Source organism: Molothrus aeneus, chromosome 19 (genome assembly GCF_037042795.1).
Source record: "Molothrus aeneus isolate 106 chromosome 19, BPBGC_Maene_1.0, whole genome shotgun sequence".
Taxonomy (NCBI): domain Eukaryota; kingdom Metazoa; phylum Chordata; class Aves; order Passeriformes; family Icteridae; genus Molothrus; species Molothrus aeneus.
This window is the reverse complement of record NC_089664.1, coordinates 6,503,181-6,527,610: the sequence shown is the minus strand read 5'-3', so window position 1 is coordinate 6,527,610 and position 24,430 is coordinate 6,503,181. Positions and strand designations below refer to the sequence as shown.

At 41.4% G+C, this 24,430-nt stretch overlaps 1 protein-coding gene across 28 annotated transcripts in view; it reads left to right on the top strand.

Moving 5' to 3' along the window:
* FNBP1 (formin binding protein 1) overlaps positions 1–24,430 on the top strand; it is a 94,622-nt gene that overhangs the window by 12,169 nt on the left and 58,023 nt on the right. For all 28 annotated transcript variants that reach the window (XM_066562774.1, XM_066562790.1, XM_066562798.1 and 25 more), the window contains exons 2-3: positions 18,500–18,615; positions 23,185–23,241. In XM_066562774.1, coding sequence (XP_066418871.1) covers positions 18,500–18,615; positions 23,185–23,241 — 173 coding nt within the window. The remainder of the gene's footprint in view (positions 1–18,499; positions 18,616–23,184; positions 23,242–24,430) is intronic.

Here is a 24,430-nt window from a genome sequence, read left to right as displayed (position 1 = left end):
GTGCTGGTCAGTGGAGCACCATTGATTTCCCTCTGGGGGCAAGGCTTCCATCCAACCTTCCTGGTGGGGGGTGGGATTGATTCTTTAATCAGAACAGCAACAATCCATCCTGAAGCTTCCTCAAGGTATTAGGGCTGAATTAAACAGTCTGGGGCTGATGTGTAAGCCCTAATGCACTTCAAGAGGCTTTTGTGGACAGGAGAGTTTTGATAATAATCAGATGAACCCAAAAGTAACAGCAAAAAGCTACAGGCACAAATAACCCTTAAAAAGGGGAGCATGATACATTTTCTTTGTGTGGTGCAATGCTTAATGCTCAGATTCTCTTAAGGAAGAAAAGATGCATGAACTATACAGCTCTATTCATGGCACTGCATTTAGAATTTGTTTTCTCTCCTTTGTGTATGTATTCCATAGCTGTTCCAAAAATAGATATGGTTACAAATACCAAATTAGTGGAATTAGGCATCTTAAAGCCAGGAAATACACCATTTTTAAAACAACAATCACTATAGAGGAAATGTGGGGTCCTATGCATATTGTGTTGTGTCTTTATTTGACAAAATGTTAAGATTGTTTCCTTGTGTGCATTTGCAGAGTCCATAATCTGTGTGAATTTTGTAAGGATAAAAATGTCATGGTTGCATTCAGCTTAATTTGGAATTTTACTTGTCTTTAACTTGAAGGAGCAATGAAATCTGATCCCTGAGCTTTAGTTGGTATAGTAAGTGCTCATAAACAAGAACTAACCACAAAGTGCCAGTAGCCTTGTTAGATGTGCTCACTGATCATTATGGATGTCATTCATGTACAAAAGTACTCAAAAAATAAAAATGAGGAGCCTACATGACAGCTGTTCTGTCCTGCTCTTAGTTCTCACTTTGTCTTGGTCCATCTCACTCACTCTCAAGCCAGGTAAGCAGTAATTTTATTTTTCCAGAATATTGGAATCCTTTACGAGTATATCCATAAGGCCTGAGGACTTCATGAAAGCTGGAGTGTTTTAGGGTGGCTCTTTGCTAGAGAATTTGTCTGTGAATTCTGGATGTCCATGATGGAAACTGGCAGGTGCTGTCATCTTGAGCCCCTGGCTTCAGAGATGCTCTGCCCAAGTCTTCTCCCATAACATGAACTTCACTGGTCCTAGTGGTTCTTGGCCCACCAGTGTAGGCCATGAATTAGCAGCCAAAAGTTTGGAGAGGTGACTTTGAACTTCAGGGTTTGTGAAAAACAAACCCTTTATTTTCCCTTCCTTGGCTGGAAGCAGTTTTGACTCAACTTTGGACCAGAGTTGTAGCTTCCAAAATCTATTTTAAGTGGAAGGCATTGTCATTGGAACAGCTGTAGAGCACTGAGTGACCTCGTTGTCCTCTCTGTGGGAGGAGATGTTCTTGTCAATTTGTGAGAAATTTTCTTTCTTTCTTTCCCCGCCTTCTTTGTAAGTAGGTAAACACACATTTATTTTCCTCTTCCCCTCTGAATCAGTCTGGTTCAGAGGCCAAACTTGCTTTCCCTGCTTGGCAGATAAAGCATCTCTTAGATTCAAGTCAGTATCCTCTTTCATATTTTTTAGATGATTCAACTTCTCATCAAGCAACTGCTCTATCCCTGTGTTATAAAATGGTTGGGGAGTCATGGGATGTTCAGGGAGCTGAGCCCAGAAGCTGCAGTTGCTGTGTGAAGATCAGTAGCTCAGGCCCATGCAAGTCAAAGGTTGGACAGGAGGTTCCTGTTTGTTCTTTTAACAAAAGCATTTCTTGTGTGTTTGAGGTCTTTAATCCAACAGGCAGAGCTGCAGCCTTATAATGGATGAGATCTGGAGTAAACAAAGGGTAGATATGAGGAAGAGGGAAAGGGGAAGAAGAGGAAGGCTGAGATGTTGTTGTGCAGATGCCTTACACCTTAGTCTTGACCTCTGCTAAAGAGAAACTTTACTTTTCGAATGGTCTGCAGCAGGACAGGTTCTTTGTTTTAATATCCCTTGATTTTCCCATGTCCCCCCCCATGCATCTTGCTTCCCATGAGTAGATTATTTATTCTCAAAACCAGTTTGTTTTGCCTTTCTTGCATTACTCATAAGATTTATCTTATCTTGCACTTTTTAGAATTTGCAACATTTGTTTCCAAAGCTGCTGCCTAAAGAGCAGTGTGATAACCTCTCACAGACTTGAGTGTCACATTTAGCAAGGGTCCTGCAGGTCAGCTGAATACACCAAGTAGCAAATAATTTATTCTGGGAGACTCAGAGCACTGGAGAGAGACTTGCTGATGGTGGTTTAGCAATATAATAAAACAGCAAGATATTTCAAAATTTTTAAAAAGTGTTTTGAGGTGATGAGTTTTCATTTGCTCCGATGAACTGTAATATCCAAAGCTAGGCATCTCTTCCACAAAAATATGGGCTTGCCCTTTAATATCTTCTGCTTTTGAGTAAATGGCTAGTACTGTCTCATTTCAGTAATAAATTATTTGGAAGTCCATCCAGCAAGACTTTTGAGGAGTGCCTCAGTGTCATTTTTAAGGTGTCAGTCCTTGTAATGCTTGGGTTTCTGCTTTTATTTAGTAAGTGCAGTGCTTAAAGTATTGTACTGTTCCAGAAGCCCCTTGCTTGTTTTTTTTTGTTTTTGTTTTTTAATTTGAATATTTGTTTGTTTCATGAATTTGGATTTGTTGGCAATATTTTTTGCTGAAGTTCCCACCCCCTGGTTCTGGGTAGGGATTGTGCAATCCAGGCACTGATGGTCCCAGTCTTGCAAATTATATGACATGAATTAATGACTGGAAAGATTGGAAGGATGGAGCACAAGACACTCAAGGATGTGGAAATCCTCAGGCTCTCCCATCTCATGACTCCTCTTGTCTGGGGTAAAATATGGCAATTTCTCTTGTGCTCATGTTTGTTATGGAAGTTCTTCTGTATTGTGAATTTGTAACTATTGAATAGTTACTGTAGTCTGGGACAAACCTAAAATTAATAGAGGATATCTATTTTATTGTATCTTTTGATATTGAAAAGCAATATAGCAAGCTGATAGTACAATTTATTTTAGGTATTACAGTGTTCCCTGGATGTTATAAAAAGTATGTATGTCTGACATCCACATTTCAAAGAGTTTTTTCAATGTACTAATTAATTCTCTTGAAATAAATAGTCATGCAAAAAAATGAAATACAACATCAATATTTAATGGCATCTGCTTGAAACCCTCCCAATCTAGACTTCTGAGCTTGTGTGGGGGTGATATTCACATATCCCTGATAAAGGGAGGATGGAATGTGTGTGTTTTCTTTTCATTTGAGGAATGAATTACTCCTTAAAAATGTGACTGTGAGGTGCCCTACCATGGCCCTGTGTAAAATAATGTAGGAATCAGTTCCATGTGTCTCTGGAGACTGTTGCACTGTGAATCCTGTGGCTGTTACCAGAAAGGGAGATTCTGTTTCCTGAAAGGAATGATCTGGTCTCCACCTTGCAGGCCTGTCCAGTTGCAGCAAGTTTGCAGAAGTTGCACTGAAAATGAGCTGCAGTTCTTCTCTTGCTGCAGGAAACAGTGAGCCCAAGTGCCCAACATCTTGCTGTGCACATCACATTGTTTCATGTTCCTCTGCTGAGCAGCACAGCAACGAGCTGACCTAAATTCATGGTTCTCTGGTGAGATGTCAGTCTGCTCTTAAGCTGTTTGCAGCACTTTTATCTGTGAGCTGCCTGTGTTTGATGTTAGTGCTGTGTTATCAGCTGCTGATGTTAAATGGAGAATCATTCTTCTTGTGAAGAAGTGAATTTGTGACAGATTTGGGAGCAATTTGTGGGCACTGTTTATGCCAGAGTAGGGGAATCCATTATTTTGTGGAAATGACAAGCATTTGTTAGACTTCCTCCCACAATAGTGTCAGAAAAGAGCAGCACTGTGCTTGCCATCCTCTTTTAATGCTTCATGGTTTGTTATTGCTGTCACAGGAAAACACAAGGAGCAGGTTGTAGTGTAAGCATTCCTTGTGTTTATTTGTTGGTGGTGTTGTGATAGCCTTCCACTTGATCTTCCAGGAACGTGGGAAGAGTGGAAATCAGGGTGACATAGCTGTAGTTTTACTCACAAAGTTCCACCCCATGTGCTCTGTGAGCAGCATACTTTGCCATTACGGAGTCCTAATAAACCAATTAATTAAGAAATATTCCTGTAACACACTGTGCTCTCACAGTGACCCAAACTTAACCAGCAGCTCTCCATGACAAAGATTTTAATAACATTTAACCATGGTTTGTGTTAGTCCTTTGACTAAGCACATCATGATGGATGTGGTGTGGTGGTCTTGGTTTTGTTTGCCCTCAAGACACAAGAATGCTTTTTATTGCTGTCCCAGTAACCAGTCCAAAGTACAGCAAGCAGCTTTACACTTGAAAAACTGTAGCACCCTTTCAGGAAATATCTGCGGCGCCTCAGATTTTTTCAGCCTGCTCACACATTCAGAACCCCGGACAAGCAGCTTAAGATCTGAATGAGATTGTTCACCAAATGAGTTGGTGCAGCATATTAATTTGCTGCTGCTGCTTCTAAATGCCTGCAGTGTTACAAGAGCCTGCAATGGCACTAAAATACCAGGAGCTTTGTTGGCTCTAAACTCCTTAAAAGAGAGTTTTAAATTCTTGTCTGCTTGCCGTAGCCTTACCAGCTTTATAAAGAATTTGGAGATCTGTACTTCAGAAAGGTTCTGCATCCTGGCCTTGGGAAAGTTAGTAAGAGCTTTTCCTGGTAGTATTAATTGTCTTGGAGATGGATTGTGCTCTGTATAGCTGATTATATGAGACTCCTATTAGTGCCTTTATCTAGATGCTATTGGATATGATTATTGCATGGTTTTATGCATAGGATTTATGGTGCAAAAATATTTGCCTTTGCAGTTAGGTAAATGTCCTGGGGTGACTTTATGGTGCTTGTAACATAATGTGGTTTTAATGAGGCTGGATGCAGCCTCAGCCTGATTTTATGTGTATTTTAAGTTACTATTTAAATGCCACAGTAGAACTGATATGACATTAAAACTTTTTTTTTGTGTCTTTGTCTGGTGAGACAACACACTCCTCCTCAAAACCAATATTCTCCCTGGCAGCTGGAGTGGGATATGAATTGTTGTCAACAACTACTGAAAGTTTAAAACTTTAGAAGTCAATTTTCAAGGTCTTGAAGTAGATGATTTTATTTAGAGGCTGAAACAAATATTTCAGTGAAAGCTAAAAAATCCAGTGTTCCATGCTGTCCCTTGTTTCACTGTTCCTGGATTTAGGCTAATATGTACTTCTAGAAGATGGAGTGAGCAGAGGCAGGTGGTCAGACTGGTGTGACCCAAGTGTGGTTTTTAATCTTGGCTCCAATAAGCACTGCTCTAAATTGAGTAGTGATTTTCTTCACAACTTGGTCTGAAAAGTATATTAATAGGAGGCTGTTTACTTATGGTATTGTAAAGATATTTATTTCTTCATGTGCAGTCAAAGCTTGAAATCTATATCATGGTATCATTGTTACAGCATGAGTTATAAAATATTCACATGTGTTTTTGGAACCTAAGGAAATGAGATTGTTGTCACAAGAAAACTGGATTACCCCTTTTGCTCAGCCAGACTTGCCTATCCAGCTTAGGAGCAGAATCTGCTTGCTGAGGGAAGCAGTCCTTACTTAAAGGATCAAAGGATGTTGCTCTTCTAGCTCAGGATGGCAAAATGTCATTTATTCCTAATGCTTAGATTTCCAAACCATATTGGTCAAAAGAAACTGTAATTGTTGATTTATTTCCATAAAATATTCTGACTGTTTTTCTTTGAGAGGCCGGAGGCTGTGTAGGGAGCCAGACTGAAAGGTTTGGACAGTGTGGAGCTGCCCTACTTTCTAGAAACTGTAATTTCAGGTTGTCTTGGCTGGCACAGCATGGTCAGCAGAGTGAACTTGAGCTTTGTCTGCTTGGCTGGGAGTGTGGCTGTCCTGCAGCATCCCTGTGGCACAGGCAGCAAACCACAGCGTGCTGTGGTTCCCCACAGGGCTCTGATTTCTGAGAGCTGGGCCCAGTCTGGAGCTCTTGGGGTAAAGGCAGCACTCAGCACAAGGAGGCTGCTGTTAGACTGGGGAGTCTTTGCTGCTTGCTTTAAATGCTCTCTGGTCAGGTGCTCAGGCACTGAAAATGGATGGGTGATAGAGACAATTGTGCAATAAACTCTAGTTCAGCACGTTTCATCAGTGTCATTTATGGGGCAGGGAACTCTGATTTCTCGCCTTTTACAAGGCTGGGTGACACGTGGTCTCTTTATTCTTCTTGGGTGAATGTTTGTTTAGTGTGATGGAGTTAAATTTACCTCTTTCTCTTCAGATTCTTGCAATTGTCATATGTACTGTGGAGAATGTCAAGCATCCCTCAGTGAGCAGCCAGAATGACTCTGTCACAATCCTGGCTGCATTGTGCTGCTCTATTGACTCTGCAAACCTGAAATGTGTGTGGGAGAACTTTCTCTTGTAGTCCAGCATGTAATTTAATTGATGTTTGTTTGGTAATTTGCCTCAGATTAAATTATTCATTGTCACCACTGAACAAATGCTTTGTATGCTTCTGGTGGGTCAGCATTTTACACAATGTTTCCCCCTTCTTATTCCACCTACTTTGATGCATTCATTTCATTTTGCTGCACTCTTACAACTGAGAGCAGCCTCTGTTGGGAGAAAGGGGAGACCCAGTGGACTTTGAGAGGCTTTGTGCAGTGATTATTTGGTTAAGGGAAATGCGATTACTTTTCCTCAGATTTAAACTTTGACGTTACACAAGCTCACACTACAGTTAATGGGAGTTGTTACCTGAGGATAAACTTCATAGAAATGTCACAGAAGTGAGCATGTGAGAATAGGAAGATATGCTCTTTTCCTCCAAAGCATGAGAGACTGAAGCAATTGAAGAATTATTATCAATAGCAATTCATGCTTTGATGCACAGGTGGATGTTTCTGATCTTAGCAAGATGTGTCAGTGGTAGAGTTGCCACATTAGTTTTGGACTGACCATATTTTAGCTCGGTAATTCTGTGGCTGTACAGGTGCTGTTGTCTTTTGTAGAGGAGGAGAAGCATGGCAAGGATCAGCATGAAGTCTGAATATTTTCAGCAAGTGGGATCAGACTGAAACAATGTTTTTGTCAAAGTTGACATAAATGGCCTGACTCTAGAACATTGCAGAGTGAAGATGCAGCTGGGGTTAAGCTCTTCCTTGAATGTTTATCAGTGAAAAACTGAGAGGAGAAAGGTATTGGGTAAAAGAAAAATATGTAACAGGATGTTAGAGGTCTGTCTTGGTTGCCAGTGTTACAGCTGCATGAAGGGCCAGATTTTATTGTAATAAAACTGTGTGAGAAACCCTAATAGATGGATTTAAGGCATAGAATCTCTACAGCTTTCTTTTGGCTCTTTGATTATATTTCTGGCCTAGTTCCAGAATTTATCCATTTTTTGCCAGTGTAGCTTGACTCCACTCCACAGAGTGGAGTGTTTGAATAGATAATTCTGAATTATGAAATGCACTTTGAACAGAATATGTTTGTTAGCATATTTTGAAGTGACCAGCTTTGTTGTTTGCAGACATTTTAAATGTTATACACTCTGACATTGCTCTATCCATTGCATTAGATTCCTGAGTTGCATATATCTCTGATAATCTTCCTGTTCTGGAAACTTCACTATTTCTTGGATCAAAGTAGAAGCACCTAATCTAATTTCTGGGTTAAAAATGGAATGCAATGGCAGATAGAAATACTTCAGGCATAGCAGTAATCTTATTTGGTCTTGAGTGTGAAGTGGCTCTTGAAAAATCTAGGATTGTATTTGTCATGTCATGGTATTTAAGGTATTAAATGCTTTTTGAACCCCATCTACAAAGAAGTTTTTCAGCAGTTTGTTCCATTTAATTTCGAAATGAGAGGAGGGAACAGTCAGTTCACATCTTCATTTTTCTTTTGAACTTTAGGAAGGGTTTGGAACACCCTGAAGTGGGAGAGCTTATTTTTTTAACCCTAGATATTGCCATTGATCCAGTGATTCCAGGTCTCAGCCTCAAGCTAAGCAGAATTAGTGATTTTTACAGCATTTTTCTTTTCTGAGTGTCTGCATAAACACCCTGGAAGGACATGGTGCCTGCACTGGGGTTTGGTCAGTGCTGGCTTCACAGCCAGGGGAGGAGGTGAAAAGGGGTACAGGCAGGTGAGTTGAGTGAATAAATACATCTTTGCATTAACCTGTGTAGGAAAGAGCTTTGCACACGTGCTCAGTTCTACACCCACCAGGGGATTTATTTAGTGGAGATTAGAAGTTTTGCTGTTGAGAATACCAGGCATACCTGACAAGACCTTTGCTAGTTTTTTTAACTGTTATCTTTTGGGGCTAATTTTGATAGAGGGAGACCAAGGACTCTTATTTGCAAGGTGTAACAATGTCACTGATTGTTTTCAAGTGGTGATATTAAAAAAAAAATAATCAAATTAATCCCCCCAAATCCCTTTCCTAAACTCCAACTGTGTGCTCAGAGCTGAATCATATTCAAAAAGGTTTGACACTAATGAATAAATTTTGACTTTGAGGATGCATAAAACAACTTGGGTATCCTACATGATGAAAGCAGTATGGCATTGGTTTGTGGTGAAGTTGGGCAAAAAGCTAATTTACAAAAAAAAATTCCCACAGACTACTACAGTTTGAGGTATTGTTCTTGTGGATAAGATTCTGCTGTTGTGATTCAGTATGGTTTTGGATAAGAGGGCAGAATTGTCTTTTTTGTGTGTGTTCTTTTAAATGGATCAGCAGGCCTGTTTGGCTTTCTATTGTAGTTAGCCATGCCATGCAATAAACAGGAACACTCTATGGCTCATTTTTAATAATCAGTACACAGCTGCCCAAAGGGGAAACCGTGGGCAAGAGCTCTTGTTGATCTTTGTTTTAACAGCTGGTATTATTAAGGGAGAGCTTCACAGACTGGGAGAAAAAAAGAGGATGAAAATCAGTCAACAGTTAATCCAAGATGTGGCCAGACAGCAAAAGATTTACTGGGAATTAGTTCTAAAATTGCATTTGTTCAAGTAATTCCAGAAGAAACGAATGGGTGTGTATTAAATGGGGGAAGTGGGATGGTGCTGGGGAACAGTGAAAAGTTGCAACATTTGTCAACTGAAAAACCTTCCTGGAACAACAGCAGCAGTATATTTAGCATTGTTACCAGGCTGCAACTCCTGGGGGAGGCAGCTCGGATCTGGAGCTCTGCTGCAGCTCATGATTTATACCCTCCTAGCAGCAGAGCCCCACAAACCAGGAGGATCTGCTCATTTTCAAAGTTCTTGTTTATAATGCACGGAACAGTGAATCCCTGTGGGTCCTTGCAGCTTTCAGGCTGCAGCTCTGGATACTGTCAGCAAAAACCAAATCTTTATCCCATTCCTGTTCCCCCAGGATGAGCAGAAGGAGGAGGCTAGCATTGCTTTGTTTTGTTTCCTTGTTTTTTTGTTTCTTTTTTAATGAGATTTGTGGGTTTAATTAATTCTAATGGTAGAGATGCATCATCTCTGTGGTCTCAGTAGATTTTAGCAGTTATGAGCCTTTGCTTAGCTAATGAGTCTGGATTTTAAAGTCTGGACTTTGCTGTTTATCCTCATACCTAGTACAAATAAGTTCACTTAAATCAGTCGAATTTCACTAGAATCACCAAAAGAAATAGCATGTGCATGTTTGTATCCAATTTAAATAATTGAACAAGTGCATGAAAAGGTTGAAATTCACTCAGTCCTTCAATAAAAATAGTCCAACTTAACATCTGGCATTAGTTGGTTTCTCTCTTATTATCTTGTACTTTTAGAGCTTTCTTACATCCTGGGTTGTAATTTGCACATTATAATGTATTTTGAAACAAAACTGTGTCTTGTTCTGGGGTTTCTTGAGTGTGTTTTATAAGCAGAATTGTAGGTTTGAAAAGAAGTGTTCCTTTCTGAATGGGCGGCTCGTGACAGATGGTTCTCATTGTGGCAAAGTCGTGCAGTGCCTCAAACCTCAAAGTGTATGAATTTATTTGAAGGAAATGAATTGCTGCTGCATCATGGCCATCTATGAAAAGTGTCCTTGGACATTAAAATGGTGTTTTTTGAGCTTTTCCTTTTCCTTATTCAAAGAGAGCTATAAAATTCATTTTCAAGAGCACAAGAGCATGAAACTGTGACACCTCTAAGAAGCACATTTCCTTTTTCAAGAGATGGAACATTATCAGTGGGAGATCCTTCTAAAGATAACAGCACTGGTGCCTCAGTATGCCCTTTTCAGGTACCTGTTTGAATAAAACCAAAATAGCATCTCCTGCTCCATGATGGATGGACTTCTGTCCATGCAGTCTAGGACATGTAACCTGCATAATTTATCATCAAAAACTCCCTTGTTCCAAGAAAACAAAGGGTGGTCTTATTTGTCCCTCACTATCCATTATTTGGCTCAGTTGCTGCTTCTCTTCATCACCTGTTGCTCATCAGCTCTGTCCTGCGGCAGCTGAGCTGATCACATCCTCCTGCCTTCCCACTCCCCTGAATTAATCACTCCTCTCTGTTATCTTACCTCTTTCAGCATCTTTCTGAGCTGCTGCAGTACCAGCAACCACATCCTCTCTCAGATGGTACATCCCCTGTCTCACCTTCCTTCCTGCCTGCTGTGTTAGCACAGTTACTTGCCCTGTTGCTATGGAGGAACTACAAGTTCTGCTTTACCACATCCTCTACAGGATACGAAGGCGTAGGGGGAGGAGGTTTGGTTTCACCCCAGGATGGGGAGGATGGTGGAGGGTTTGGGGCTTCATTTGCTTTGGGCTCAGGTGAGGAAGGCTCTTTTTGCTACAGTGGTAAGAGCAGCCCCTGGGGGCAAGACCAGGAGGTTTCTTGCAGGATCACCTGCTCCTGGAGCTCCACTGCTTCTATGGCCTCTGACTCAGAACCTTCTGGCTGCTGCAAAAGGAGCAGTTTCACTTCACAGCTTAGGCTGTCAGCAGAGAGAAGGAGACACTGAGAGTGTGTGTGTGTGTGAATGCCTTGGCAGCGGATGACATCGGTTGTACTCACCCCGGGAAGCTTCTCCCCGTGAGCCACGTGCCGGGTTTTGCAGGGCTTCCATAAGAGGTGTTTGTTCAAGTGGGTCACCATGGCTGCACTCCCAGTGACCTCTCCAGCAGGCAGAGCTGGCCTCTTGCTGACCTGTTGCTGCTCAGAGAGCCGCTCTCCCTCCCTGCCCTGCTTTGGGAGCTTGGTGTTGGCTTTGCTGCTTTCACTGCTGTGGGCTCTGTAACCCAGTGCTGTGTGTTGGGCACCTTCTCTCCAATGAGGCTGAACCTTCACCAGTACAGAGCTCACCCCTTTCATTAGTGGGGATGTTCCTGTGCAGCTCTGCTGTAGGTGGATCTTGAAGTGAAATGTTGCAATCAAACTGGTTCCCTGTCAGCCCTGATGATCTGGTTGTGCTCCCAGGACTGGCCATGCCTCAGAGCAACTGGAATATTCATGGTGCTCTCCAGGTGCTGGCCTTTCTGCCAGCTGCTCATAGTTTTTCTCAGAAGCGTTTCTTGTTTGAATTAAAGTCAGGTTTTTATCCAGGTAGGGTTAAGGTATGGCCAAAACCTGCCTGTGGGACAGCTCCCTGGATTAATTAGCAGGAGGGGTCACTCGAGTTTGTGGAAGGTGGTTTTTGGGGTGGGGATGAGTGTGGTTGGTCTCAGAAGCAATTACAAGGCTGTGCAAAGGGCCTTGCTATTATACTGAGACAATGTTATTTTCTATCGAAATTAAAACTGGTAGAAGTATTAGAACTTATTTTGCTTTCCAGCTTCAGCAAAATGCTGAAGGAGGGTAAGCATTGCAAGGCTGAAATATGGCCCAGAAACTGCTTTATTCACAATATCTACTGAAACAGGCAGGATAGTAGAGGCGAGTTTATCTAGCAACATAAAAGGTATTTCAACCTAAAACATAGTTTGTTTCCACTCTTGCTTTCTGTCAATTCCCCTTCACACAGGTTTGAAATACATTCAGTTTCCTAATGATGCGGCAAAGAATCTTATGTTTCTTTTTGTGGTCTCCTAGCTAGATCAAGTTCCCAGGTGAATGGAAGGGATAGACTAGTTAACCTTGGGGACTTTATGGAAAAATGTGTTTAGGGGATGGCAATGAAAGGAAGATGGAGATGGGCAGTAAGATGGCTTTTTTCTCTGGGCTATTTATTATTCAGCTCAAGCAGAAATCATACCTGTTTAGGCATCCTGGTGAAAAGGTTGGGAGGAATTTATTTAATACTTGAAGGGTACAATGAAATTAAGCGTGTGTGGCTGAAGAGGTGATCTGCATGACAAATGCACGTGATCATAAATAGCTTTGTTAGCAAGAACCGGATGTGTGCAGGAATGGAAGGTTCAGAAAACAACCAGTGAAGCCACAGCACTGTGTGAGTGTGAACCTGGCAGAGATGATGTCCCTGCCCCATCCCTCTGTGAGTGCTCCTTGTCTCTGCTGCAGGAAGGGAAAGGTTGGTGTCCTGTGTTCCATATATAATCAGGGGTATTTGTTTAGTGTCATTAACTGAGGGTTTCACTGACTTGCTGACAAGTTTGGTGTGGGAAGTTGATTCTCATCAGTAGTGGCTGAGTCAACAGATGCTGAATTGCTTTGGTATTTTCTACTCATCTCTGTTTTCTGGAAGGCTCTTGCAGTGGTAGCCTGTATTTTATGCATTTTCTTTCATTATTAATTTGCCTGGAGACTGTTAACATTTGCATATAGCTTTATTGTAGGTCTCTGAGGATCTGTGATCTGAATTCCCCTGAATTCTGCCAGCACTGGAGTGCCATATGGGACTCAGCCGAGCCTGTGAAGGGCTCATCCTCTCGTTAATTATTTTTATAATTTGAAGTTGTTAAACCATGGAATCTAAAAAAGTAATTTAGAAATTGAACACTGTAATGTATTCTTGATCTTCACTTTAATTCCTTTTTGCCTATGAAAGTGAATGAGAGTGTTTAAAAAAAAGATATGGGAGGAGAAGGTATGATCAGAGGTAAAAATTAGCTATTAATTCCCCTATTACTATTTTTGTTATTAATGAAAGTAAACAAATAATCCTGTGAGGAAACAGAATCAAACTCACTGGGGAATGAGATAGTAGAAAGTCTTCAAATATTCTGAATATTCAATAATCCTGAGTCTTTATTGTATTGCTGCATGAGAATTACAGGAGGCATATGCTAAAAATAAAGGCTTTTCATTTGCTATTAGCATCTGACTTTTCATCCTAGTCTTTCTTCATTATTCATCTCCATGTTAGCATTCTTAATTTCACAGTTCTGCACTGTCACCCCTGACAGCAGCAGAAAGGGTGACAGTGACAGTTTAGCCTGGATACTGGTACAGTAAAAGCTGCCAGCTCAGTCTACTCTGGGCAGGTTTGACAGGAAGATTTAAATTGCAGAATTAATTGGTAAATTCTCCTAGAATCTAAAGTTTTGTTCACAGCTGAAACCCAGTAGAAACCCCAGTCCTTCTGGCCTGGCTGTGTTGGAGCTGGGCAGGGTGAGTCTGTCTGGCTGTAGCTCAAGAGAAAAGTGAGGGCATCCCCTTTATTTCAGTCAATAAGGCTGGAGAAGCCCCTTGGTGGAAAGTGAAGAAGGTCCATCTTTGGATCTGAACACCATGTGTTGAACTATTTTGCAATAGATGGAAGCCTTCTAGAAAGAGGAAGGAATATCTCACTGAGCTGATCTTCAAAGACCTCATGAATAACACTTTATTGCTCAATAATTGGTTGTACTCCATGTTATATGGCCAAGAAATGGGAAGAAGGTTTTTCTTTTGCCTTTTTTTTATCCCTTAATGGCCAACTTTCCTCTTCCCAAAATAGTTTGCATAGCTGGGGAATGTGACTTCAGGAGGGCAGTTGAGAAGTGAAGGGGATTTGACAGCTTAAAGTAACCATTCAAATGGAGCAAAGCAAATGGGCAGCACTATTTCCATTTTAAGCATTGTCAGGGTAACAAGCATGCAACTGAATTTCACAAAGAATGCATGGATGGGAGGTTATTTGGGCAGTGGTAAAAGCACCAGGAGAGAATTAATGGGAACAGAAATGAAGTTAGAAAATGAATTTAGAAACACACTTTGCCTTAGGGTTAAAATAGTCAAAGCATTCTGGGTACTTGGATGTCAAATTCCTGTTCAAGTTAATAACTAAAGTTCTACTTCCCTCCTGAGCTTCAGTTTTTGTGTGCATGCTCAAGAATATATTAAGCTCTGAACAGTTTTTTTTTAAGCATCAGGGGCTCTGCTTTCCCACCTGAGTCAGGTGGATCAGCTCCTCTATTTCAGCTCCTCTATCACCTGGGTGCTGTTGCTGGCTTTGGGAAGCAGGGGGAATCTGATGAAGGGGCTAAGTTACAGTTCCACAAGTTGTTTAATTACATGCAGATTGTGCCAGGCAATTAGAAGTCTATTCTTTTTAGTAAGCTGATACCACAATAACCACAGGCACTTGAAACTGTGAGAAGATGAGATTTGGCAGGTTGGAAGGACACAGTAACATGAAGGCTGTGGTGGGAGCCTCCTGTGACAGACTGCTGACAGTCAGTGCAGGATTTCTGCTCAAAAAATGCTCTTAGGTGTGAACCAGTCTCTGAGCCAGAGGAAAGTAGGGAATTCTTCTAGAAAATGTTTTGGTGGTTCTTTTTCTGAGAAAACAGGTGTGGTGTGACCTTTTGTTTCTCCCTCACTGTGGCCATGTGGGAGCATTCTTACTGAACATTGCATCACATTTCTTGCCTTGTTTTCTTGAATGCTAAAGCCCTGTGGAGTTTATTGTTTCCTAATGTTCTCCCTGACTGGAAGGGTGAGGATGCTGCAAAAACGAACAGAGGAGAGTCTGTGGATTGAAACTGAAAGCTGAAACAGCAGCTCATGGGGCACCTGAGCCCTCCTGCAGCTGATGACTGAACCTGCAGAGCTGCAGTGGCACAGTTCACCTGCTAAACCACCTCTGCCAGGGCTGGTGCAATTTGTGCTGAAAACATGTGGTGTTCTTATTAGACTCCAGAATAATTGATGGGGGTTTTAAACTCTAGTTTCCTATTGATAATGCATTTTTGTAATGAACTTTGAGGAAAAGTAAATACATTTCCAAAAAGTGTTTTCAATATTGATTATTTGAAGGCATGATATTATTACCTGCTCTCAAAAATCTCTTCTTCAGAAGTCCTATTTTGCATTGATTGCATGTATCCCTGGACTTTGGGATTCCATGAATTGAAGGTTATGCTGGACACATTTTGTGTCCTCTGTCATCCCTTGATTGATGAACTCAGAGCCTTTGTGTACCTTCAGTGTCCTTCCAGATGCATGGAGCGAGGAGGACGATCTGTGTGGTGTCCCTCTGGCTGCACTGCCCTTCCTTTGGAATCTCATGCTCAGCCAGTGATGGTGTTGCCAATTTTACTGATTTTTTTTTCATCCTCAAGGCACTCAGCAAAGGGAAGGGACAATGGAATGCATGACCCCAGTGTAACACACTGCAGTGGGGCGTTGGCTGCTGGTGAAATGGCACTTGGGCCAGCACTGTTCCATGCCCAGAAAAGAACAGAAACTCTTCTCTTTAGCAAATTTGCAGAGAGTTAAACTTCCCCTTGTCTCTTTTGATAGTGGAGGTCAGTGCTTGTACTTTTGAGGTGGTTCTGCCTAGAGCTTGGCACAGGGCAAGTGCCTCATCTCACTTTATAAATAGAAATTCGGCATCTTCCCCTGGTTGATGTGTCTGACAGCTGCACCACCGTGTGCTCCTCTTACACTGCTCCTCAGGGAGTTTTATTTCACCAACTTGGCCTAGTGAGGCCTTAGAAACAGTCCAGCAGGTCCCTCTGGAGCCATTTCTGGGTTTTTATTCAAACTCTGATCTAAATGATGCTCTGAGAATTGATTCAGGGTGGGCTGCGGGTGGGAGTTTTGGATAAGCCACCACCAGGGTCGCCTTTTGAGGGTGAACCCGCTCTGTCTTGAAATCTGGATTACCTTGAAGGGCAGGATCTCCTTGAAAGGCATTCTTTCCTCTGGGAAACCTTGACCTTTCCTCTTTCTATGGGGTCACAATAGGATAATAAGCTGGTTTATCAGATCACATTTGTACCAAGAAGGGTGGTTAAATTTGCTTACAGGGATTGCAGGGTGAATTTTCCTGCCCGAGATTTCCCTTCTCTAAATCAGGAGTGTGTGAATCCATGTAAACCTGTGACTAATGGACTTCCCCATGGGGTATTTATTTTATATGCATGTGTTTATGTTAAATAATGTAAATTAAGGAAGAGTAGGGTGTGGGAGAGGTAGAAGACCTCTTTATCAGAAACCTTCAAAAGGCCATGTTTGCATTACTCCCCTGATTCCTGCATAATCCCAGAGATGGAGAGGTTGTATATTTGAAGCAGAGCAGAAGGTGCTTCTCTGTGCTGACATCAGACTCCAGGCTGGGCTGAGCCCCCTGGCAGGAGGAGGACCATTGCTACCCCTGATTTTGCCTTCTCTCCAGCGATGAAACTGCCTGAAATTGAGATTTGTATATAGCCCAATGTGTACATTTTTAGTTTGTGTATTCCCTTTCTGCAGAATGCACACATCCTCTTTCTGAGTGACTGATGCTACACTGGTTCAAGGGTGATTTGTATTGCTGGAAGTAAGAATTTTATTTTGTGTAGTTTGAATTTTTGTACTCCAGTTGCTCTCAAACACTTTCTTGTAGCTTCTGGAACACTTAGTCCTGGAGCACTTAAGGGTCTTTACTATTTTTCTAACTTTGTACCATTACCTTTTGCTGTTCTTCTGCCTTCAGTGCCTCTTTAATTGACTAAAACTGACATAAGTTGAAACCTAGTCTGGTTTGGCTGACTTGGTTTGAAATAGTACCCAATGCTAAAGCAGAGCAAACACACAACACACAAACCCTGTGTGTCCCATTCCATGAGCCTTTCCTGCTGATTTAACTCCCTTCTTGATGGTGTTTTGCAGATTTTGTCTTCTTTACATGGTTCCTATTTCTTCCCTTCCTATTATAGTTAAGCAGGTTATTTTCTTTATTAGCTCCTGTGTCCATGACTGTTCAAGGCTGGCAGAGTCCTTCCTGCCACCAGTGTAACTCTGTCACAGCCAGATGTGCTGAAAGTGGTCTTGGATAAAAGCACCATATTCACAAACCTGGCTTTGTTGTAGCTTTCAGTTATTTTTCTGCTCTGTGTCTAAATGGAGTGGGCTTGTCTGGCTTTTGTATCTCAGTGATAGCTCTGCACACTGAGTCAAAGGGCCAAATCTTTTGATGCAGAGAAGCATCACTTGTATCAGAATCTTTGGTAGTGGCAGCTCAGCATCCCACCCAAATCTAAGGCTGTGGGTAGTTTTGTGGAAAACATGGTCAATCTAATTTGTAGATTATACAAACTTACTCTCTATTTTCTTTGTAAACCATAATGGAACCTGATGCCAAATAAGTTAGGCTGATATTAAAGCCCTTGTTTATTTTACAGTGTATGTCTGTCAGAATAAATATTCAATGTATTACAGTTTAAAAATTATATTTCAAGTATTGTAGAAACAGTAACTTCTGCAAAGCTGTGTGGAATGGATTGTGGAATTTGAGTGCTGTTGAAGTAACCAAATTTTGAAAAATAAGGTGATTAAAATTGAAATCTGCAGATAGTAATAAACTGGCTTGGATAATTAATTTGGATTTAGAGTTGCTTAATTTCTCTTGGCATTTGCAAATCTCAGACTGACTTGTGGAATGTTCTTGATTTCATTGAAAACATGTGTGACCGTTTTTGAGGGCAACAATATTTGAAGAACAAAGCAGTATCTGTATCTAAATGGAGGTGGACAAGAAAACTTTCAGAAAACACAGCTTATGTCATTTTGGGGGGCATCATGTCATCTGCTTTAGAGCAAAGAGGCTACAAAGGAATTGAAGTCTGCTCTGAAAAAAGATTTACTGTTCTGAATAACATTTTAAATGCATAGCACTAGAAAAGCTGGAGTTTAAATCTACCATTTTCATATGAAAATCTGAATTATTAATTAGGAGTAGATTCCAAATTAGTGGAACTTCTGTTACTTTTTCAGAGTAAAACAAAATACTGTCATGAGTTTCTATTTATTATCCTACATTTATATATTTATATTAGAAGATGGTATTTAATAGAATTGCCAGTATTTCTGGAATGAAACTGATTCAGCAATGAGTAATGAAGAGTGTTACTGAATTGGGCTCATGTTAAAATACAGATTTCTGTTGTTAAAAACCTGTCTCACTATAAAAGTATCTAACTGGTAATGGAAAATATTATCAACACTTTCTGTATGGTGATACTGCCTTTGTAAATTAAATTTAAGTTGTCTCTGTGTTCAATGAGACTAAACTTTTTTTTTTTAATTTTTATTCATTACAGGACCAGTTTGACAACTTAGAAAAACACACGCAGTGGGGTATTGATGTTCTGGAAAAGTACATCAAGTTTGTAAAAGAAAGGACAGAGATTGAACTCAGCTATGCAAAGCAGCTTAGGTAAGTTGATAAGTAAAATTCTGGACTTTGAGTTGCATCTCTTCAGAGCCTGTAATCAACTTGAATTTTGCTGTGTCAGTGGTGATTTTGTTTATAATAATGGCTTTCAGAAAATAACTTTAATTTAGAGATTGGAAAGTAAAAGTTAATTTAAGATCCTGTTGTATTATATCTGCTAGTAATCATATGTTTTGCACAAAGAGAGGTTGTTGAGGTGGCTGAGCAGCACACTAGGGCTTACTCACAGTTTATGCATGATGAATGGCTCAGGCTTCGAGGACAGCACTGTAATGTTTTCCATGAAATTGGGGCTGCTGTGCAAAAATGCTGAAGGGTTTAAGGATTCAATGGAATAATGATCATTTGTTAGGAGAAGTTTAGGTTTTCTTTTACTAAGACAGGCCTTTGTTGAACGTGCATGGGGAGGAATTACAGGTCAGAAAGTCAGCCCCAGCCCTTGGTAATTTTTACTATGTAGTTAAGAAGGTTACAGCCTGAGATTTGAATTACAGTTTTATGATCTTTTGAGGTGTCTCCTGATCTCTGTCTCTCAGAGCAGAGATTTTTGTCAATTTATCTCAAATAATTGCTGCTGGGTACTTTCTACATGTCTATGTCTGGTTTGATTATAGTCGGAGATGAGAATGTGTGAATCAGACACAGAAAAATTCTTCCTTGAGGTCAGGTCCTGGGGAAGAGGTGCTAAGAACCCTCCCACAGGAGCAGACATCACCTTGCTTTTCCCAGTGAGGTAGAAAAAACTGAGAATTGATCACGGGTGAGAAGGGAGTAAAGCACACAGGGGAGTCCTGCTGAACATTGTTGGCAGCCACTGGTGACCAGTGCTGGTATTAACTGGGAGGGGGAGAGCAGGATTAATTATTCCTAACCCCTCCAGTTAACTCACCTTTTATTTGCATGGTGATAATAAATCTTGAGAACTCTTTCCATTATTATTGGCTTTTAAAGTTATGGGATCTGAGGTTTCAGTTGATCTGTGTATTTAACAGAGTTTCTATTAAAAAAAAAAAAAACTCACCCAGAATTTGCTTGTGTTCAAGTGGAGTGGAGATGCACAATGGCCTGTGATTCATGAGGAGCTGGTTGTAGATAAATCCTGCCTTGATGGTTGTGTGCTCTCCCAGGGGAATGCCAGGAGGGTTCCCCAGGGTTTCTGCTGCAGACAAGCAGGAAATAGAAAATGACTCGTGCAGGAACAAATTGCTCACATCCTATGGAGAGGAGCAGAGGGTGAATTACAGAGGCAAAATGAGCTGGAACAAAGAGAGTGTGACTGGACTGGGAAAGCCCAGCAGAGTATCTGGGTGAGCTGGCCTCTCTTAGGAACAATCCTGCACTAGACTCACTGGGGTATTCAGGATGACAAATTCCAGGTATAAAGAGCTTAATTATTAAAATAAACACCCAAACAACATATAAACAAAAGTGAAAGATTGTTTTACCTGTGGCTATGTAGAAACTATGAATTCCTGAGCTTTATTTCTTCTTCTGTTCTAGACTTCCCAAGAACCATGGTCTATTTGTTTCCTGCCTCTCTGTATTTTTATGGTTTATGGACAAATACATCTGTCCCCAAGGAGCTCTTAAACACAGGGTTGCTTGCAGACACCTAAAAAGTATAAAAGAAAAAAACAAAAAATGTAGACTTGTCATGTGTTGAGGTAAAACAGTGCTGGACATTAAAAAAGAAAAATAAATCATGTATCTGCTTTTATTTAATAAGGGTCCTTAAGCCTGGTGCAAACCTTTTTTGTACCACATCAATTTGGTGTAAAAGGGCTGCATCACATCACTGCGTGTCATAACATGCAGAAAATGTTATTAAAAAGAGGCAGGTTAACTCCAGGTACTCCTGTGGATGTAACTCAATTTTGTTTGTAGCGTAAGTAAAGCTGCTGAAATTTATTTCCTTCTGTACAACTTGTACTTTCTGTTCCATCCCTGGGTTACCTAACTAGCTATTGCTCCTCTCTATCTATCTACATCTCAGCCTGGTCATCTATTGAAGTTAAATTTTCTTCGATTGAAAGACATTTCTTTATAATTCTGCAGATGTATATTTAATATTTTTTGGTTAGACTTACATCCCATTTACAATTAGCCTGGTTTGGGAGTCCAGATCTGACTTGGTTATTTTCTTAATTGTTTTGCATTGTATTTATTGAATCATTAAGCTAGGCTGGAATGTAGGAACTATGGTAGAATGCTTCTTTTAGGTATTTTAACTTCCATGGGACACAGATGTGCTGGATGCTGTGCTCCCAGTGCTGAGCTGCTGTGTCCTTGTCACTTCCCTTGCAGCACATGCACTCAGAGCATCACAAAGGGTGTCAGAACCCTTGCCTAATGTGATGATGGATGGATGGCCTCAAGGAAAATATGTTGGAAAAAATGCTTCAGGTGTCAGGATAATCTGAGAATCAGAACCCCTGATGTCTGACATCTTTCTCTCACATTTGTCACCCAAGTTGAAATATGGGAGCAGAGAAACAAGTTGGAAAGGCAGAAAAAATGAGGCAGAATGAAAGGCAAATAGAAACACTCATGGAGATGGGTGCTCAGAGTGGCAGAGAATCTTTCCAGAGCTGCTTTTGTTATGTGTCAGCTCCCTCTGTAATCATTGTTGGCACTGAAGGTGTCACTGTCACTGCTTCCTGGGCAGTGCTGGTGGCTGGGCAGGACTTGTGGATTCACTGGCACTTGTGGGGGTTTTTGTGTGTACCTGGTTAAACCTACATCTGATTTTTGAAAACAGCAAAAAATAATTAGAGAACTTCAATATATAGACTCCATTTGTGTGTTGTGTAAATTGCACAGAAGATAATGAAGTGTTTAACCCAGATGCTAATCCTTGGTAAGTGGTTTTTGTCTGTGAAAGCAGACTGTGGATTTTCCCCCCCCCCCTCAGCTCTGTAGCATTTCTGCACCTTTAAAGATTCACAGGAAGCCAGTTGCTGTGTGTGTCAGAATTAATTGGGCAGCTTGACAGTGCAGGGAGATGGAGTTTGACTGTGTGAAAATGCCTTATTACTGTAGCCTTCTGTGCTTTTTTTCTTGTGGTTTTTCCCTTCCCTTCAAGCTGGTGCATGGAAGGAGGCATTCCCATGGCATACAAGGGGTGCTGTAAAATTTATTTTCATCATGCAGAACAGTTTGCAGAACCCTTCCCATTCTGGTGGTTGGTGGAAGCTGCAGAACTAGAGAAGTTAATTTTTCAGAGCATATTCTTGGAGAGAAGGCACAGACTGAGAGGGAGATACTCATTTGGATCCCTTCCAGTCAAGATACTTAAATTTTGAGGAACACATGTTTGTCTGTGCAAATCTGCCAGCGTTCTGGCTACTTCTCTGCTGGGGCAGATGCTCCTTAATTCCTCAAGGAGAACAAAAGGAATAAGAAATGTGAGATGGGAGGCCCTGCTGTCCCCAAGTCAGCAGCAAAACCAGCATCAGCAGGGAATGGGTTACACCTCTGAAAAAGCAGTTTCTTTACAACTTGATGTATTCTGGGACTTCTCCAAAGAGTTTGGCATGGATAAGTTGATAAAACTCAGTCCTCCTTCGGACAATGATTCCATCAATACTCCCTGTGTGCTGCTCTTCATCACTGAAACAACCTTGTAAAACTAAACCAAATGGCTTCCCTTTCCCAGCAGGGTGAGAGGCTGCCAGAGAGAACAGAGTAATGGGGCTCAGTTTAGGACAGAGGAGCACTGAAACATCCTTAAAATTGCTCAGCTCTATGCTGTGCTGCAGTGCAATGTGCATCCTGGTCCTGACACCAGCAAGGTGCACTCAGGGCCAGGTGGGCAGCACACCTTCTCAAATCCCTGGGTTTGCTGCTGATGAGAGGCTTGTGGGGCAATGAAAACCATCCAATCACTGTCAGATGTGCTCACAGCAAGCTTCAGGTTTCTTATTTAAGATACAATCACTCCAAGAGCATATTGGTGTTTTAAAATTAAATCAGTAGTTGGCTGGGGGATAATGAGATACAATCATCTGTGCTAATTAGGATAATCAAATGTCACACTTCCCCCAGCATTAGTTGATAATCACAAAATGAACCCCCTTTTGCTATCTCAGTTCAGCTTCCCACAGCTTTGTGAAGGGTTTTTTTTGCCTTCTAATCATCCTGCTAAATGCAGGCAAACCTGCCTGGCCAAGAGTGTCATCTGCTGCTTCAGATCTCCCTTTCCTGCGCTGACTCCTGCTCTAAAAGAACCTCTCCCCTAGATCAGGTGAAGGAGATCAGTGCATCAGCAGAACCAGAACCCAGCTGTATCAACTTCATGACCTTAATTTAGCAACATCTTGGGCTCAGAATCTGCTGCTTTGTTGTAGATAGAGACTGAAGCAGTGTGCAGCCCATTCTGAGTGTCACTACAGCACAATCAAAGCCTGATGATAGTCATGCTTCAGGAGAGGTGTCTGCTCACTGCAGATAAAAACTACAGCCTCACAGAATGTGTGTGCACCTACAGATCATCAGTAAGCTTCAAAGGATATTTTAAAATTTTATTTTATGTCTCTTTATTTTTAATTTTAGGAATCTTTCAAAGAAATACCAACCCAAGAAGAACTCCAAAGAGGAGGAAGAATACAGGTATGTTCATGATCCCCTGCTGGGTGAGCACACATTGATGAAGGAATGGCAAAGTTTGGGTCATCACCTAGGATTTGGCTTGTAAACCCAAGGTTTTAATGTCAAGGGTAAGAAAACAGACACCACAGATGCAGAAACAGGCTTGTGGGGTAGATACTAAGGAGTGGATTTGCCCTGTAACTACTCAGTTCCCTTATGTTGCAGTTTCTGGATGCCTGGGTTGGGGTTTTGGTTTCATTTGTTTTTTAATGTGCCTTAAAACCTTCAAGCCAGACTGATCCTGGTTCTCTGAAGTGAACAACCAAATTCATATCTGCTTTCAGCAGTAGCAGAAGCAGTTGTTAAATTTAGCATGAAACTCAAGCACTCTGTGTAAGTATTAAATGACTCAAACAGGCTGACAACACAGATTAGTAACTTACAAAAGGAGTAATGTTCTAACACCACAGTGGCTTCTGGAGAGCAGGGTGGAGGATCAGGGTTGTACTCCCAGTGTCCTGGGGCTTGCTGCTGTTGAGGGATGTGGCACAGCCTCACCTGTCTGCTTGTGATTCCCCTGCTCAGACCTGTCCCCATGGCAGGGGATTGATGCTGTGCTCACAGGCAGAGCAACAAAGTCCAGGAGATGAGACACCACAGGTCCCTAAGAACACTCCTGCCCTTGGGGAGAATAAAGGAGAATTTTCTAGAAGATGAGCTTCCCAGCAGGCTCTAAATAAGAGTGAGAACCTTTCCCCTTAGAGCACTGTGACCCCTGAGTTTCTCAGCGTCAGGGTTTTGTAATGCAGCTCTGAAGGAAGGCATGGCAGGGGCTGACCCTCAGCCTGGTGCTCCAGGAGGCTGCTCTGCCTCTGGAGAGCCCAGCAGCAGCCTCAAACCCTTGACCTTGAAATTTGACATGTTTCAAAAGAGTTTGGATATGGCTCCAATTGGATGATGATATTAATACAGATTTTTTGGGTCAGCCCTCCAAGCTGCTCTCTACAGCTACTCCAGTGGCTTGTGTAACAGAGATAACAAGCTTTTTGCTTGCTTTTTAATTTATGTTTAGGAACATTGTTTGGGAATCAGTTATTTATGCCATTGTTTCCTGAGATATTGATATTTACACAAGGAAGATTATGTTACCAGCACAGTGGCTGTTTTGGTCTGTACCCAAGATTAGGAATAAATCAATAAATCTGCCTTT